The sequence below is a fragment of the Apostichopus japonicus genome, chromosome 23 (assembly GCF_037975245.1).
Source record: "Apostichopus japonicus isolate 1M-3 chromosome 23, ASM3797524v1, whole genome shotgun sequence".
Classification (NCBI taxonomy): Eukaryota; Metazoa; Echinodermata; class Holothuroidea; order Aspidochirotida; family Stichopodidae; genus Apostichopus; species Apostichopus japonicus.
Window position 1 is genome coordinate 5,301,431 of NC_092583.1, and position 18,726 is coordinate 5,320,156.

The 18,726-nt window shown below is 37.3% G+C and overlaps 1 protein-coding gene across 1 annotated transcript in view; it reads left to right on the top strand.

Annotated features, from left to right (window-relative positions):
* Window positions 1-8,043: 8,043 nt before the first annotated feature.
* LOC139964962 (unhealthy ribosome biogenesis protein 2 homolog) overlaps window positions 8,044-18,726 on the top strand; it is a 36,568-nt gene continuing 25,885 nt past the window's right edge. The window contains exons 1-8 of the mRNA XM_071967078.1: window positions 8,044-8,174; window positions 9,781-9,931; window positions 13,552-13,669; window positions 14,780-14,899; window positions 15,662-15,805; window positions 16,320-16,438; window positions 17,719-17,848; window positions 18,559-18,629. Coding sequence (XP_071823179.1) covers window positions 8,156-8,174; window positions 9,781-9,931; window positions 13,552-13,669; window positions 14,780-14,899; window positions 15,662-15,805; window positions 16,320-16,438; window positions 17,719-17,848; window positions 18,559-18,629 — 872 coding nt within the window. The 5' untranslated portion in view covers window positions 8,044-8,155. The remainder of the gene's footprint in view (window positions 8,175-9,780; window positions 9,932-13,551; window positions 13,670-14,779; window positions 14,900-15,661; window positions 15,806-16,319; window positions 16,439-17,718; window positions 17,849-18,558; window positions 18,630-18,726) is intronic.

The following is an 18,726-nucleotide window of genomic DNA, read 5'->3' on the forward strand; positions in this document are numbered from 1 at the left end:
GGTGGGGGGGGGGCGGGGAGTCAGAGGGGAGCCCGGGAAAATATGAAATAATGAACAAGGTATTTTCATTTCCATAATTTACTTAAAGATCTGCTTTATTGGGTCCAATTATAGCACACTATAGCTAGGAAAGTGTTGTGATTACGTCATCGACCTGCCACGGTCGTAAATCGACCTCAGGCTCTACAATTAGCCTACAGAGCTTCTTAACACCACATGACTCTTTCTGTTAACACTGTGTGGAAATATATTCATGTCTACAGTGTAGTTAATCATACAGCGTTTACACAAAGAGACTCATACAAGAAAAATATGTGGCAGGCGTTGCAGACTAATTGGTAAAATGAGGTCATTTTACGACGAAGGCAGGTCGATTATACGTAGTCTCAAGGAACTTTTCCATGATAGCGTGAAATAATTGGGGTATATACAGCAGACCTTTGAGGAAAGAAATGGTCCGTTGTCCCCGAGTCCTGACCTAGCTATTGAGGCTGCTTTCTGCCATTGTCTTGTATATCATTGTCTTTCTATATCATTGACTTTTGATATCATTGTCTTTGTATATAGATTGTATATAGATTTGTATATAGTACATATTATAATTCTTTGGAACACAACTATTCTTATAAACTAATCCAAGTGATGATAAAATGGACCATTAAATTCCCATACCATGAACTGTTTCAAGCTGGGAGCAAGGGTGGTCGGGAAGACAGATACATCAACCAGCCTTATGGCTTATCATGTTATATGCATTCTACGTCTGGAGGGTGACGTGCTATACTTTTCGCAATGCCTGCCATTGCGTTCAACTTAAATGAATTGTGAGTAATAAATACCCGCAATATTGCGTAAACTGACAAAAAAATCTATGACTACCAAGTTACTGTGGCCAAATTTCAGCGCGTGCTTCCATATACACGCACGCAACGAGCAAGCGTCCATTTCTGTAATCAAATTGATATAACCACCAGTTGCATCGACATGAAATCCCTTACGGGAACCTTGACCAAATCACGAACCCTGTGAACATATCGACCAAGTTATGATGTACGCTCCCAGATATACGTGGTCAATTTGAATAATTGTTTTGCTTTACTCTAAGGTGTAGAGATAGACGCATATGATTGCCGTTCGATTTGAATTGCTGTTAAAACAAATATGCACGTACAATTATTATGGCATTATCTATCGCAAGGAATAACATGTGAAGTATACACAAAGTATAACTTGCAACTTAACGATCTTGTGATATATTTTCAGCAGTCATCATTAGCTGCCTGTCTTTACTAAAGAAACGAGGTAGGCATATGCGGTGGCATACTAAACGGGGCGGGGGATGGGCGACCCCCCGGGTTCCAGTCAGGGGGTGCCATGCCACAGCCCTTCCCCAAATATAGCCAGTTCAAAGCTTTGCCAAAGATAGCACCATTTTGCAGCTATAAGCCATCTTACAAAAACAAAAACACCCCTCCCCTTAGAACCCTCTCCCATGACGAAGTGACAAAGGAAGGATCGCCCCGGGTGCCATCTATTCAAGGTACGCCACTGGGTATTCATTGTATGGTGATGATTGGCATGAGGTACGCCATCATTAATCCGTCGCCGATGTAATGGGATCCATGCAAAACTCTCGAATGTTTGATCAATAAGTAACAGCGCGCCCTCTTTATGCCCTCCCTACTGAAAGTTTGAAGACGTGCGCGATGATTAACACATCAAAATAAACATAAATTAATGTATACCGTCGATGGAATAACACTGATAATTGAGCAAACTCTATATAATTGTCGCATTGACTTACAAACTAAATCGTTGAAGTAACGTGGTAAGTCCTTGTAGAAGTTATCACTAGCTAATCCACCCCTAACTGGATGAACATGTTTACCATTCACAGCCTTCAATTTTCCGTATCAAATACCATGTTAATTTTGAGCTATGAGGGCTCTAAGTTTTGGTCACTTGTTAACAAGCCTCTTTATTCACTAGTGACCTTCGTATGTTGCTCTCGGTAGGCGAGTCGTCTAAAAGTTCCTCAGTTGACCTAATTTTGCACCACATGTACTTCTGTTCGTGTTCCACTGACATTCAAACAAATAAACAAAATGTCCTATTTGATAACATATCGAAAAAGATGCTGTCCTGCTGTTTTCCTGTACATTTCCTGAACACTTCGGCGGATCGATATCGACTCTAATTGAGAAGGCATTTGTCACCATAATAATTGCAGCTAGATGAAGCATACTAAATAGGAGAGATGCACTTCCAGAAAGAGTTATCGTACCCGTACTCCACCCCACCCCCACCCCTACTTGCAAAAAGTCACATGTTATACGCACTCATCGCTGATTCACCGAATTCTTGTCAACAGAAAGTTCTTGAAATTTTTCAACAGTACGAAAACATGCATGGGCGTGTTACTTGCCAAGTAGAATTCTACTGAACGATAATGAACACAGGACCGCCGTACTAGGCCGGGAAAAAATGAGTCGTACCCTTCCATGCAGGCTATTGCGCTCCCCTTTCCCACCCCCATATCTTGCTACAATGCCCCTCCCCCCCCCCCATATCTTTGCCACCATCATGTGTACAAAACGTCCCAAGTCTGGGCAAAAGTATTGTGCCCCTCTTTACATTGTTGGTGTTGACAAAAGTACTGTGACCCTCTTTACATTGTAGGTGCGGCATCCAACTCAGAATACCTGGCTAATGGCTTGACTAAATTTTTAACCATCATTTCTATAATCACCATCATTTTTCAAAGAAATATCAATCAAGAACATTTAAAAGATCTACAAGAAAAATGAAAGAATTTAGACACCAGCAATATCTTGACAATGCAAGCCTTCGAATATCCCATATTTCTTATCAAAAAGCAGACTTGGTGAATCTTGTATAAATAAAAAATATTGTCTGTAATGTTAGAGACTGCGGTCGTGAGTTATCGTTACAATCAGACGCGTAAGTATACGTGTTTGAAGAAGGGAGGGCGTGGTGTACCCTCCTGATGAGAAAATCTTAAGTCGGTCATACCGATACCAAGTTGCTCTCAGATTGGAACCGAAATAACTGGTTTACACCCACGTATAATTCATAGAACAATACTGATTGAATCAACATTACCAAACCGGTGATCAAACAACATTATCTGACTTTTGTTTTGATGAAAAGCACATTCATGAAATGATATTGCTATCTATGACGCTAGAAAGCGGAATATATGACGTACACAAATACATATATGCTTTGCTTGCGATATAGATACATGGTGTACTTCAAAAATACATTTTTGACATATTTATATAGTTTGTTCGACCCCTCTTTGATAAACTAGACTCGAAAGCTGGGAGGAGACCTCGCCTCTGACAGAGGGAGGAGGACCCCAGTGGCTAGAACGCCATCATTAAACTTCACTTTTGTGGAACAGCCCGACCTCCGCGGAGTTTAATTACGTCTCCCAGGAGGGAGGTTATGTCAGGTCTGGGCGGCCACACCCCCCCCCCCCCAGTGAAGTCAACTTCCTTTTCCTCCGGATGGTTCTTGTCTTCTGATGAAAATGCTTGCCTAAATACCATTTACTTACTCATTTCTTACCATTTTGTAAATTTAATTTCGCTATCCTACATGAGCTCCATACAACTCCTGAAGACGATTATGAAGGTTCGAAACGTCAGGCCCTCTCACTATTAAATATCTACATACACAGTCTTTTTGAAGTTGACGCAAAGTTTGATGCTATTTGTTCTCAACAATGGCCTAACCAGACTTTTTCATCGGAAGGGTGAGGGGGGGGGGGGGGTAAAGAGTTCGAATCGGGGGAAAGTTTCGCGCGCCACTAATTCGGTCATTTTAGATACTTTTGCAATATGCTCCATTCCCAAACACTTGTAAACATTGTATTGGTACTGTTAATAATGATTCTATACCCAATTGAACAGTATATTTCTGAGCTACATCCGCTAAATTGTTGAAGGTATATATTGTCCAACTAAAAATGTGAGCTTGATATATTTGACCGAGTGGTTATGGAAGTCTGGTGGTGACATCCATGTGGGGGGGGGGGGGGTAGGGGGTGGGGGTGGGAATAAAGTACGGCTTGAGAAGACAGAAACTATGTTAGTTTCTTTAAGTGCTTGTATTGTGTTCCCACTAGCAAGCTCAAAAATAAAAAAGGGGAAGGTATATACAAAAACAAACGCATAAAAAGCAATGCCTGATAAAATCACAAACAGTTTTAAATGTTGGAACACTCCTTTAACGCTCAGGAAGTATGAAACAGTGAACAGCTCCTTTAATGTTAAGAAATTATTAAAATGTGGATGGCTCCATAATGCTTATGAGATATTAAAAAATCGAAAGCTCCTTTAAATGCTTATGAAATGCAACCCACTATGTTTCCCATCTTGACAAAATAATATGAAAATGGCACAGCATTGCAGCCTTTGTACATGAACTAAAATTTGTCCGGATTGCACAACCAACTATAAAAGGATTTGCATTTTCAATATATGGTAGCTAAAGAGAAAAAATACAGCTTATTATTTTTTACAACTCACCTGTTCAACTAAACCAAAAGCAACGGACATTATTATTTATCAACGACAGCAACAGTTACATTTAACAGCCACATGGGCGCGGCCATCTTATAATACAAAGACTTGTGAAAAAACTAAGGGCGCTCTTGGCAAATACCACAGAGTTCTATCAAGGGCACAGAAATTTATACATAGAAGCTACTTCCGGCTTGTCGCTTGATCAACAGCTGAGGATAGTTTCAAGGTGTTTCGGTAACACAGCTAGACCTCTAACGTCACTTCCGTTTCAGATTAAAAAGTCCAATTTTTTTGGATAAAAAGTCCAAAAAGTTGACTTGATTTAATGAATTTGGTTTTCAAAATACTTTTAAGGTAACTGGTATCTTCATCTCTATCAACAACACACCCAAAAGCTCCACAACGGATACATAGGGGGGGGGGGGGGGCAAGTGTCCCCAAATCTCAAAATGTTGACCTCTGCCCTTGATCAACTGCTCACCCAAAAGTGTCAACCTACACTCCTATTTTACGTAAAGTCTTAACGTTAGGCAAGGAAGTGCCCAATTAATTTCCAGATTGTAAGAAATTCTTAACATAAAATATGAACAAATTACACAGAATATTCATCGATCCGTATTAGATTACCGCTAGACTGCGTCTGTCCTTTTGGTATTTCACTGACAGTAACACAACGGGCGATAGCACATTGATTGCCTAACCTAGGCCTAGCTACAAGTTAACTAGTAGTGCTACTAGTACATCTATAAAGTTATCGTTGTATTAAAGTGAAAGGAGACGCGCCCAAGGGGGGGGGGGTCGTGGAACGGGGTCCTAGCAGTACGAAATACGACACAACGCAATAGTATCCAGTTTCATCAGTGTATTACAGCACAAGTTCAGAAGTGTTACTGAGAACAGCCTCTGCAAACAAAAACATAAAAGCAAATCATAATGACATAAAACATATCGACTAGTAGAAATACACCGTATGGAAAACTATCCTGAAATGGAAACTGGAGGATAAGAATACAAAAGATAATTACTAACATATAGCAACCGACCACAGAATTGCAACTGGTTAAAACAAATCAAGGTTCCTTTACGATAAACTGAAACGACAGAGATGACAAGTTACCGTAATTTAACCTTATACAACTACTAGACAATAGGAAACTGAAAAATGAGAAATAGAGTACCAGCATATCAGTTAAATTATCTCTTAAGACAGTAAGAGCAACAACAACTTAGTCAATTACAAGAATGGTAAAATGTCCCTTTAACCTTCCTCTTAAAACTCTTGTCTTAAACTCTTAAATTTACCGGCCCAGTATTAATTGAAGATGATAGCCAGCGTCCTTCAAATGGAAGCAGTGTCTATAGGATAAGAATCAACATAGTATTACCCTTAAATACAATTCAGCAAGAATGAATTATGAACCATAAAAGAGGGCGCTATCCTCCTTTCACTACCGAGGCTCGAACAACACAGTATGGCAACATATTACAACTGGTACACTAACAGAACCTAGCTTATGTAACATAACTTGGAAAAAATACTTAGAACATAACTCAGTACCATGCACACTAAACCCACAGTTGTAAAGAGGCTATATGCAAATAGTTAGCCCACTGCTACATCCTGTTTCTAGAAATTGAGTGTACAAAGGAAGGTGAACATGAGGACGAAGAAGATGACAGAGTTCACCCATGGAGAGCCAAACAGCCAAAATTTCACTTTACCACAAAAGCTACAGTAGTTTATAGGCCTAAACTATATCTAATTGCTGGGATAAGAAAGTAGAATTCAACACAAGTATTGGTGATAACAAGTTTTGTTGGGACTGAGATGACAGTCTGCTCTTGCTGTTAGTGTCTGTCTGGCAGGTCTAATTGATTTGAAATTGCCAATTAAGAAGCCTAAGATGCAACACGACGGAGTCCTTGTACCTTCCAAGGAAATGACGATGACGATTAAATGCTTATGGTGAATGTATCCATCCTTAGTGATAAATTGTATTTCATAACATCTTAAAGTATGCACATGTGAGTCACCATGCATCACCGAAGGCATCTGAGAGACAACGATGCGCTGTGGCAGATTCCTAAACATGCTGCAATACACGTTTATAACAATTTTTTGGGGGTGGGGGCTGCGGGTAGGGGGGGTGGTTGATAGTATTAGATAGGTTAGCTAGGCCTATTTATTTTTTCCATCTTGACTTTTATTTTGCAAGTATGTATATACCTGTATCCACTTGGACAAACTGATAAGTCCATTGAAAATAGTCAAACAGTACAGAGACATCTATTTTGGGAAGTTCTATCAAAATTCGTTTTGCGTTTCGATCCATTTTCCAAGCACCTGCATCATAAACTTATATACAGATCTTTCACTGAGCTTCAGCTTTTGTACACTTAAATTGCAATAAACATTTTCAATATTTTTTTGTACCTGAACATGACTTTGCAATGTGTAGCAGGTTATTATTCACTGAGCATTTGTCAAATGTGGCTACATGGCCCACTTGAATATAATCCCCTCCCCAGCAGTCTGGGCCCAAATCGAGGGGTATACCCCTCCACTTTCAGACTAGTCTTCTTCCACCCTTTGTCCCACCATCGTTTTAACAAAAACTTCGCAAGTAACAGTACATGAGCATTGGGGCCCTCCTTTAATTATTGGTTGCCCTCCTTTAATTATTGGTGCCCTTGCATAAATTGTTGGTGCCTCTCCAATTCGGAGTACCTGCTCCCCAGGGGCTCAAACATTTAAGTAAGCCGTCTCCCAACGGTCTACGGTGAACGATATAGACGGCTGGGCTTTGTGCCCTATGTATATAGTTAAGGGCCTAAAGTAAGATTGTATATTTGCGAACATGCTAGGATATTTATATTTCAAAAAGTAAGAACAACTGTGTAAGCATCGACTGAATACACCGTGAGTTGTAATTCATTTTAACTAGTATATTTTTTCCACAGATATTCGAGCTAATCTGGTGCATCAAGTGTTCCTAAATGTGAAAATGAAAGATATTTTGATGATGTGATCCGGATTTCGTCTAAAGCTTGGTGCTGTAACGTAGACAGCCTTTGCGCGACTAATTATTTTGGGTGTATCAAGATGGCGCGAGCGACCTTCAAATAGCTGCAAAGCGTATTGTTGTCAGCAGGTGCGATATGTATTAATTTCTGTGTGCTGCAACTGTTAAGTACGGAAGCTTAAAAATGCCATCAACATAAGAACAACTTTGCCCCATAAGGTTGACATTTTTCAGTAAATTGTTTAGATAACAAGATAATATCTTATCAAAAATCTGAAAAATGTTGGATTGCTCATTTGCTTTAACTGAGCAATTGAACAATTTTCTGCAAAATGTTTAAGTGACAACTTATCATATCTCGTCAATTCAACATTCTTCTGCAAAATGTTTAATTGTTCACTTCATTCCATCTGAGAAATTGAACAATTTTCTAAAAAATGTTTATTGACAACTTATCGTATCTCGTCAATTCAATATTTTCCTGCAAAATGTTCAATTGTTCACTTCATTCCAACCGAGATTGAACAATTTTGTGCAAAATTTTTGAAGCTTCCGTACAACAACGGTACAACAACGAAGATGGCTGCCCCCTATGCAGGTACATGCTTTTAAAATTTAATAAGAAATTATTGTTAGGAGGCCTTTTAATACAACTTAAGTAATAGACAGACGCAAATTTGACGTAGGCCTTACAAACACTGTAGAAAATTGTATTTGTACAGATTTTGTTTTTCAGTGGCATTTGTAAATGGACGGTTAATTAAGGTTACTTCTGAAACACCATGGAAATTTCCCTACCATTTAAAGAGTACAGCGTAGGGACAGTTTTGCGACGAGTTCCGTTTGCGATAGTTAGCTATATCAAATAGGGCCGAGGCTAGGAGTGAAGTAAGATATAATGTAATTGTTTAAACCTAGGTCCAAATCCTCAATGTCACTTTGGATCTATTAGTCTTAGTTTAAAGTTGTCAGCTTCCCTTACAATTTTCACTTCGTTTCAAATTAGTTCGCACATGTACGTAACGTCAGCACTGTAGCCTAACTACACACAAATAACATGCATCAAGTACAGTAGGCTTGCTATAGCATGGTGGGCTCATAATTGACGCACTAAGTAAAGGATTTTATTAACTATCTCTATGAACGAAAAATCAAAATCACTGAACTTTATTCGATTTTTCATATGTGTAGTTCCTCAGAAATGTAATGATCTCAACCTATTTATTGTTCTTTACCTACACAACATACAATTGAGCAGAATTTCACCACAAAATGTCTGCCGTGTCAAGTTCTTTCAATTACAGGTCCTAAATTGACACATTCGTTGATAAGCTAACTGTAGTGTAGGCCTAAGTATACATCCATTGACGTTGGATGCTGTTTGCTCTGAGCCTCTTAAGCTATGATAGGTCAGGTCCCAGAAAGTAGTGGTATTATATTGTGGTAATTTTGGTTATTTTAAGGGCATAAGATTTCCGGCTTAGTTGCAGAATACCCCGCAACACAAAGTTTCACGCCGTAGCTTGCTAAACCGTCGCACTCTAGACTGTGTAGACACAACAGCATAACACATTGAACTTAATTGGCATTTCTCTGACGATCGTATTCCCTAGACTATACACACGCTGAAGCCAACCTCTTATAAGGGTGATGCTTCGAAGTTGCGCAGTATTCTGCAATTACTCCAGATTTCCAAATGCCAAAAAAATGTGAAAAACTGGGGGTAGGGTGTTAAAAGCTTAAGAAAACCACAATTTAATCAGCATGCACGTGAAATGGATTAAAACTCATCAAATATGTAACTGAGTGCTTGTCTGCAAAAAGGTTAAGGTTGCCTGCTGTATCGTTGCTAATTAATGATATTTGGAGGTGCGTCAATTATGAAGGTGCATCAATTACCAACTAGGCTACAGGTATCAACTATTTGGTTATGCATAGCGGGCCATCGCACATGATAACTCTGTACAGAACGGTGTAGGTAGCTTACACCTGATACATACATGATGAAAGAAGAAAACAAAGTTTATCAAAGCTAGTGTCTACAAGATAAACATGTGTTGGGAAAGACAACAAAGTTAAGAAAGTCAGAAGTTTCAGCAAATTATGTAATATATATTGGCGTACTGTATAATTGCTAAATACTATTCATTATTCACTATTCATTAAGAATAAAAATTACCTTTTGATCACCTCCTCTTTTGTAGGGATTAGACGTTTCTTGAAGGATAGCACTGCTTCCTGGGACGATAAATTGAAACTAGCCAAATATTCCTGGGTGACTGATTCTTGTTACATTCCAAACAAATATCAAGTTTTGGTGGACTGGTGTTGCCATGCTGTGTCTGCTGATGAAAGGTATAGAGGTCATACTGTACTGATATGACATTGTTCTTTCATGAATGAGAACCATTGTTTTCTACTTTTCTACGTAGTAATTTACTGTATAATACTCACATTAATGTAGTTTTCTCAGAGACTCAACAATTTTGGCACACGGTAGAAGAAAAGTGAATGAAGCATTAACCGTACTGTCCGACTAAACCATGGTACAGATAAGTTGTGATTGCTTACAAAATGCAGTCATGTCAGTCATTGTTACTGAAAGATGAGACAAACGAACTCTCAACATCAGAGAATGTAATGTATATATGCTTTTGAAGAGCACCAAGGCAATTGAGTAGAATTAGAATTTGCAAAACCAAATACTGTAGGCTACATACAGTAGCTAGCTACTTGAGCAAGTCAAAATATATCATCGCAGAGACACATGAGAGGAATTTTTCCTATTTTTCTTTTTCCATTAGTTACAGTATCTTATTTGGGTTAATGATACCTCTCTTGGCAAATTCCAAAAGCTCTCATAGTAGTTTCCAAGATTTACAATCTAAAACTTTTAATGGTATCAATATTAATATTTTGATTTACTTTGAAAGTGGAAGAGAAAGATAAAACAATGAAAAACTATGAGGTTTTACTTTTTGGAGGCTGTGTTATATGATAAAGCAACTGGAAATAGAGATGGCAGTTGTAAACTATAAATACTTTAAAATGCTGTATTATGTACAGTATAGAGTTCAAAGCAACTGGATGTTTTTCACTACAAATACTTTACTTCATAACCTTATTCCACATTCTGCCAACTTCACTGAATTGCTTATTTGCATGTGAATGCAATGAAGTACATATATACAGTACATGTATGCTATATGAACAGCTGGTGATTAGGTTCACTTATTAATGACAATAACAAATGGTGGCAGTATTGTGGTCCTGTGGGGAATATTGGTTTTTCTTTGAAACTTCAAAAAGCAATCTTGATGTGTCCAGTATTTAGTGCAATTCTGATTTGACCTGTCTCCAATTAGCATTAGCACTGCAATTGTATTCTAGCGCTTTGTCAATACTGTGCCATTTTCGGATCAATGTTCACTTTCTCTTCCTTCGAAAACATTCTGAAGACCTACAGTATACCTGTTGATATTGTTCGACAAGAGGGTAATGGGGTATTATATAACATGTTTTGCACTGATGTGTCTGCTGGAGGTTCGTTGAAAGAATCAAATACGTATGTTTGAAGTTAACATTTAAATAAAGTAGTCTGATAGGTTTACTATTGTAAAAAAAAAGATGACAAAGCAAAACTGGCCAATGTAATAGCAATCTCGTCGTTTTTTATGACACATTTTACTTTCACGCCATCATTGATTGTGGGCTGTGATAGGCTTGCACGGTAAACCGGTTTTAGTACCGAAACCGGTTTTTTCCAACCGAATTTCGGTACTATTTTTTATTTTAAGAAAACCGAAAAACCGAAAAAACCGGAAAAACCGAAATGTGAATTGCAAATACTGGAAAAAACAAAGTTTGTTGACTTTGGTTTCTCCTATTTACTGTTCTTTTTGCAATATGAAAGTAAATTGCAACTAGAGAAAGGTTTTCTGAAAGACGACATTGTCAGCTACGATCGGCACACGCCATAACCAGTGCTTGAGGGTGGATAGCTAGGCCTAACATTAGGCTATGCAGCCCTTATATGCGTGCATCAGTTAGGTACCGTGTAGTATTGAACTGACCTTGGTGGCCAACGTTAGTAGTTGTGAGAAGTACACACTCAAATGACGAGATGCAGTTCAAAATAAATTATATCCGACGTGTTTGTCCTCTTTGTTTTGTTCTTATTATTCAACTTCAATTTACTAGTAGAGGATATGGAGAAAATCTTTTCAAACACATTGATCACAGTTCGTGTTCAAAAAATGAACTTTAAAACTTGAAAGGTACATTGCGCAATCCACAATACCATACGACATGTACAGTCGCAGGAGGGGGGGGGGGGCTCTGGGAGTTTAACAACTAAGATGCAACAAGTAACATTAGAACAATCACGGGGGGTCTCTGAGTTTAACAACTAAGATGCAACAAGTAACTTTAGAACAATCACGGGGGGGGGGGCTCTGGGAGTTTAACAACTGAGATGCAACAAGTAACATTAGAACAATGAACAATCACAGGGGGGCTCTGAGTTTAACAACTAAGATGCAACAAGTAACTTTAGAACAATCACGGGGGGGGGGGGCTCTGAGTTTAGCAACTAAGATGCAACAAGTAACATTAGAACAATCACAGTCCATTATTCACAAGACACACCTGGCGTCAGGCTTGAGTCAAGGAATATTAAAGGAGTAAAACTGTTGCATACATGACTGGAAATTACAGATGTTGCTGTTGGGACAATTCTCCTTTGTACGCTAATAGATTTTATTTTCTTTGTAAGTTTCCTTTAAACATTTCTTCTTATCAGTTATCAGACAAGGCGTCTCTCAGTTGGTTTTTCGTTTGCGTTGAAGAACACATGTTTCCAACTTTAAACGTTAACAATTTATATTCTTTGCCGACCTAATCCCCGCTTTTGCCAGGGATATTTTTCAACTTGTACTTGAAAGTGTAGACGGTAAATTCTCTTCACTCCTTGAAGAGAAATTTATTTTACCGCCAAGATACCACCCGCGAACATGGCTAGAGCCTCGTGCAATTTGGTACCTTCATTGGACCAATCATATTGTAAGGCATTTTTGTTTACGATCTCCAATTGGTCATAATGGGGTTTACGCTCGGCCCTCATCTCCGAAAATATAACATATAATATAACATTTAACATGAACGTGATATTTTTTTTCTGAACACGAATTTGCAAGTACAGTAAACACAAGACAAACGATACGTGTACGGTGTACGTGATGTTAAAACTTTAAGAAAAATTTTTACTAACACATTTCTTTTCGACATATTTACTTCAGTTTAGTTAACGTGGGTTATAAAATGAGAGTCATGAAGGCAGTAACATTTCTTGAATATATTCTTCTTATTTTTAACAATTTACTGCGAACGAACATACTTGAACACGCTGTTGGTAAAGCTTCAAAAATACACATCTTAGCGATCGAGATTTGGATGTTTTCAATGCAATTCGGGAGGGAGAAAAAACCGGTTTTTGAGCCAGATTCGGTTTTTTGCTAGAGAAAAACCGGTTGTAAGTTTTCACGAAACCGTGCAAGCTTAGGCTGTGACATAGTGAGCAACATTGAATGTTATTCACACAATGCCAGAGCAATCTGAGAGGATATTGTGTTGAGGTCATCATCATTCCAGTCTCCTTCAAACTCACAAGCAAGAATAGTGGTGAGAATATGATGTATAATACAAACCTTTGAGAGAAAATTGGAAGTATCACACATATGAAGGAAAAATAGAAGACAATTAAAATTTTGAAGGACATCTGTCAGGATGCCATCACAGACCGCTCCACTGTGACCAACATCCTGGAGTCTTGAAAAAATATATCATCTTTAAAGAGAAACATCTTGATTCAGTAAAAGACATTGAAGCAGTGATTTCAACTATTTGTCAGCAACATTTGTCTCCGACCAGAATGTCCCGTTCACAAATGAGGTTTCTCTTCTTTCATTAATCCTCAGACATCCAATATCTGAATCTGATGTTGCTCCTCTTTGGCTGTTTCTGAAAGAAATTTTACAAAGTAAACAATTTGCCATTGTAGGAAAACCCATTACCATACCAGCGGCATTCTATAATGTAAGTATACCCAGGAGGAGCTCATTGAAGCTGTGATTTCATTCTGGTCTTGTTAATTAATAAGATACATTTCAGAAATGTACTGATTATTTGATTCTTCAAATACATTAAAAGTTTGAGAACATCATAGTGAAGAAATTGATGGAGACCCTTAGGGGGGGGGGGGGTTCTGGAATGCAAGGTACTTACTATGTTCTGTTTGAAAAGTTTATTTTGGAATCCAGTGGGAGTCATCATTGGTAATTGGGTTCAACATAAGGATCTTAAAATTATTGAGGATGATCAACTGGAAAACAGGAAAATGGCAACATAAATGGCATTTGTTCTGATTGCTGATACCTTGATTTTCAGGCCTGCAGCTCAGTAATTTGTTATGTGGGTCTGGTAATGATCAGTGGATACTGGAAAGGACCAGAGAGAAGTGTTCAAAGTCATCTTTGTCACCACACATATGTTTGATACTGTACATAGACACAATGGGGATCTTCAGAGTTTCGACATAGGACAGTCTCATATCAGACCTAACAGTGCCGTAAATACGGCTCTGGGTCCAAACCAGCGGGATCTATACTGTTTTAAGATCTCCAAAATTTTGTAAAGGGCTGAAACATAACTCAATTCTACCGTATGTGCTTGTTCTGAAAATATGTTTAAAAAGATCTCGTCTTTTCGAGAAGAATGGCAGTATTCCAGTATTTTCCATTTCGGTGACTTGGATACAATTTTACTGACTCTCAAAGCTTAAAGTGATAGTGAGAGCCTTCCACGTAAGCTCTGTCTACGTGCTGACAACAATATTAAGATTCCGGAGACGTTTCTATGGTTATTAAAATATTGTTTTAAATATGAGGTAATATTATTGATGTTGCTGAGGTAAATCACATCAAAGTTTGATATCATTTCTAGTGTGAAAAAAACATTATAATTATCATGGAGATCACTCATTGTACGGTACCATCATTTGTGATATTATATAAATTATAAATTATAAATATATGTATATTATATTAAATAAACCTTCCATCATCTCAGTTCTCTTTGATATTATTGACATTCTTCCTCTACAAAAATGTGAAATTTTCAAAATTGATTTCTTTTTCCTCATGTAAGGCCTTACACAGTACACTGCAAAAGGAACCACAGTACCTTAATGATGTTGTACAGGTTACGAAGGAAATCTTCAAGCGACCACAACTTTCTGAACAATGTTTGGCCAAAGTAGCAGCTTCAGTAAGTAACTGATCGATACCACCTCAGAATGAGTGGGACAAGTGGGGGTTCAAAATGAAAAAGTATGTTTTGCATAGTGTATGATAGTTAACTAAGTGACCCAAGATAAGAGTATTGCATGCTTTGAGCATGCACAACCTTAGTAATACTGTGTGTTTACTCTTGTTACACTTATTCTAGGTGTTGTGGAGATGTTGTGTGTGTATGATATGGAATATGAAGTTAGTTCAGGAGGAGATGTTGTGAATTACTCAATCTATGCACAGAAACAATAAAAGTGTTTGCTCAGTCTCAGGTATTTCTTCATCCTCTTTATTTTCTGCCTCATCTTGTTGTTTTGGAGCATTGTTTATTTCTGTTTTCTTTCCAAGCTTTTAACATAAATGTGGAGATTTATATCTTCACTATTGAAGATTATACTATATCCTTTTTGACATCATTAGCCTGTCTTCTTAAATTCTCTTCCTGTGTCTTGGTAAGAATACAATTAATTTTCTAAAGGTTACACCATCAACACCTTCATGTGAGCTTGTTACACACGTGACTGACTGCTTATTTCTTTCAATACCTCTATAAACTTGACTGATTGTCTCTTTCATTCCTTATTTATCTCTGACTGGTTGTGTTTTTCAATTCCTTAATTGCTGACTGCTTGTTTCTTTCCATCTCTTATATTTTTGGAATGGTCGTTGCATTCAATCCATTTACAACTGTTTTATTGTACTTTTTTCTATGTATATATCTTCCTCTCTTACTCGATAGGTTGAAGTTCTTTCTTGCTTACTGCATTTGTTGAGAAGAGAATTAGAAACTGTGAACAACACCGAAACAGAACTGACAGCTTTGGTGAAGAATGCTTTGCAGGTTTTCGCTGATAAATACAGATTCAGACTAATTCAGAAGAAGGTGAGTGAGATTGGAGGCTCACAAAATGATGGTCCTCATGAACATAATTTAAGAGTCACCAAACTTATCAAGTCATCAATTTCATTTGTTCTCATATCACTGGCCATAGCTCAGTGGGTAATTGTTATGATGGTGATGATTATATTTAAAAGCTGTTTATTATACATCACTACCTGACTATCATGTTGTGGGAATAAGTCCACAAAGCAAACACATTTGCTGATTTTTTGTTTTTATTTTGTTTGTTTTTTGGATTGCTATTTTTTCTATGCATTGAGAGAGTTTTCTAGAGGAGGTTTCCTTGCATCTCAATAGATAGTGCTTAAATAGTTTTCATCTTCTTATGTAAACAGTGAGCTGATCCATGACCATCAACCAACCATCCCCCCCCCCCAACACCCATCCCAAATCAGTTTCTACTGGTCAGACATAGTTTCTTTTATTGTGCATAACCATCATAAGCTTTCATTTTGGTTTAATGACTTTCATTTCATTTTTGTAACCTTTGTTTTAGGTTTTTGAGGATCTATCAAGGAAGACTCTTGCTTCCTGTCTTAGTCTCCACAGACAAGTAGAACCGCCTGGTTTCAAATCAACTATCGAGAGATTCCTCTCTGAGACTATTTTTAGCACGTGAGACATTTGTTTTATCATTTACTGATGCTGTTTATCAAAGATTTGTTGTGAACCATAGTAGTGAAATCTATTTATCTGTTGCAGTGCTTTGCCATCCATGGTGAAAAAAGACAAATTGTCACCCACAGAGGTTCAAGTGAATTTCAAATTGAGGTGGTCAAACATTTATTGTGGTACTACACAAAGCTGGTATATATTAAACAAAATTTTTTTTTAAGTAGACAGATGCCAATGAATATATATGAATGTATCTTAACAAGTAAGACTGTATTTTAGCTTGTACTTATACTGTGATCTGCATATTCCATGACCAGTGCGGTCCTAAACACTCTCATATTTGTTATGTTTGTTGCGACGTTTACAGATTTCTAACAATGTTTATAATATTTGGAGTTACTGTTATTTTAACTTATGTCCCTCACTGTATGGGTCCAGTACAATTCTGCTGAAAACTATAGTTTGATACACTTGTCAAATTCTATGGAAATCCCAAAATCAAATTTTATGATACAAGTTTCCCACACGGTCTAGAAAATGGGGAAAGTGTGGAAAGAGTAGGAAAAATATCTTTTCTATGTCTTTTGAAGTTTAGTCTGGAAATAAAAATAAAAATCCTCATTTGAACACTTCTTCTTATATGGCATGACCTATACCAACAAGGTTTTAAAGAAGTGTTACTGTTATGTGAACTTATATCCCTCACTGTATGGGTCCAGTACAATTCTTCTGAAACGTTAGTTTGATACACTTGTCAAATTCTACAGAAATCCCCAAATCAAATTTTATTAAAAAGTTTTCCACACAGTCTGGAAAATAGGGAAAGTGTGGACAAATAAGGAAAAGTGAGATAAAGTTAACTCCATATATCAAACTGTGGAGAAAACTAATGTCTACAGCATGTTATGTTTGGGGTGTATGGCTCTTTGAATGTCCACCTCAACCAAAATTAATGAAAGGGATAAAGCACATATATTGTAAGAGTAACAATTGTCAGGGTTACCATAGCTAGCCTAACATTAGTTCATCATTAGTGTGTACAGTAGGCTATACAGTCAACTGTACAAAGTGCTTTGGTCTTTAAACAAGCCTGGAGTTTCATTTCTTTAAAAGTGTGGCAACCATGATCATACTGGGTGATGATGATGATTTATTAGCCTGCCTGGATTCCAGAATTTGAAAATGCCAGATATGAAGATTTCTCTTTGTACAATTTTTCAATGTAATGATAATTTTAAGCTTTGCCGATATTTATTTCTAATAAATTCTTCCTTTCTCAGGGATTTGCTGTCTCTCTATGTTGACTTTCTGAAAAGGAAACCAGAGACAACCCCATCAGAGAAAAAACAGCCACAATATGTTTCTGTTGCTATGGATACACTGCAAGAGATACTTAATGACAGTGAAAAGGTATTAGACCAGATGTTATAGCTGTGAATTACAGAAAATTAACCTTAATTCTGATGCACAGTGCCTTTGAAAATTGAAAGATTTTTGCAAATATCAATAGTTTATAGAAGCAGTGTGACTGAGCACTCAACATTTTATCTCTTGAAATATAAATAACTTCTTACACAGATGTTACATGCGATCTGCGTTAAGTTTTCATTGAGGAAAGTACAAAACCTGATTTTTCTTGTTCGTCATAGGCATAAGTATGTCCCGCCCAGCATATTAAACCAAACAAAGTAAAGGCTGCACAGATTGTGATTGAGCAACTGCTTGTGGTATACCCCAATTACACTCTGCCATATTTCTTTTAAACATCAAATGTCAGAATCAAGCCAATCATAGTTTGCTTGGTACATAAACTTGGGTTGTTATTGTTTTTAAAACATTTTTTTTATAATTCAATAAATGGTATATTTGTGCAATTTTGATATAGTCATTACCTGAGTTTTATATCAATACCAATGACAATACCAATACATACGGAAGAAGTATTGATGTCTTTCTTTATATATTAATAAGTTCTATCTGCAAAAAGAAATGAATTGATACCCATCTTGTTTTCAGCCCTGCAACTGGAATTTCTGCCTCTGTTAATATTCATTGAATGATATATGTAGTGATTACAACACATTTAAGTTTGCTAACCCCTCTGTGACTTTCCTTTTCAGCATAAACATGAATTCAAAGATGTGATTGATGGAATACCATTGATGTTTAATCTGTTTGTAACATCCTTAAGGTAAGTTAGCTTTATAAAGCATTAAAATATTCAGTAAGTTACAAAGCAATGGTTTTCACCAAATAGAATTAGTGTTAAAAGATACTACAATCCAAAC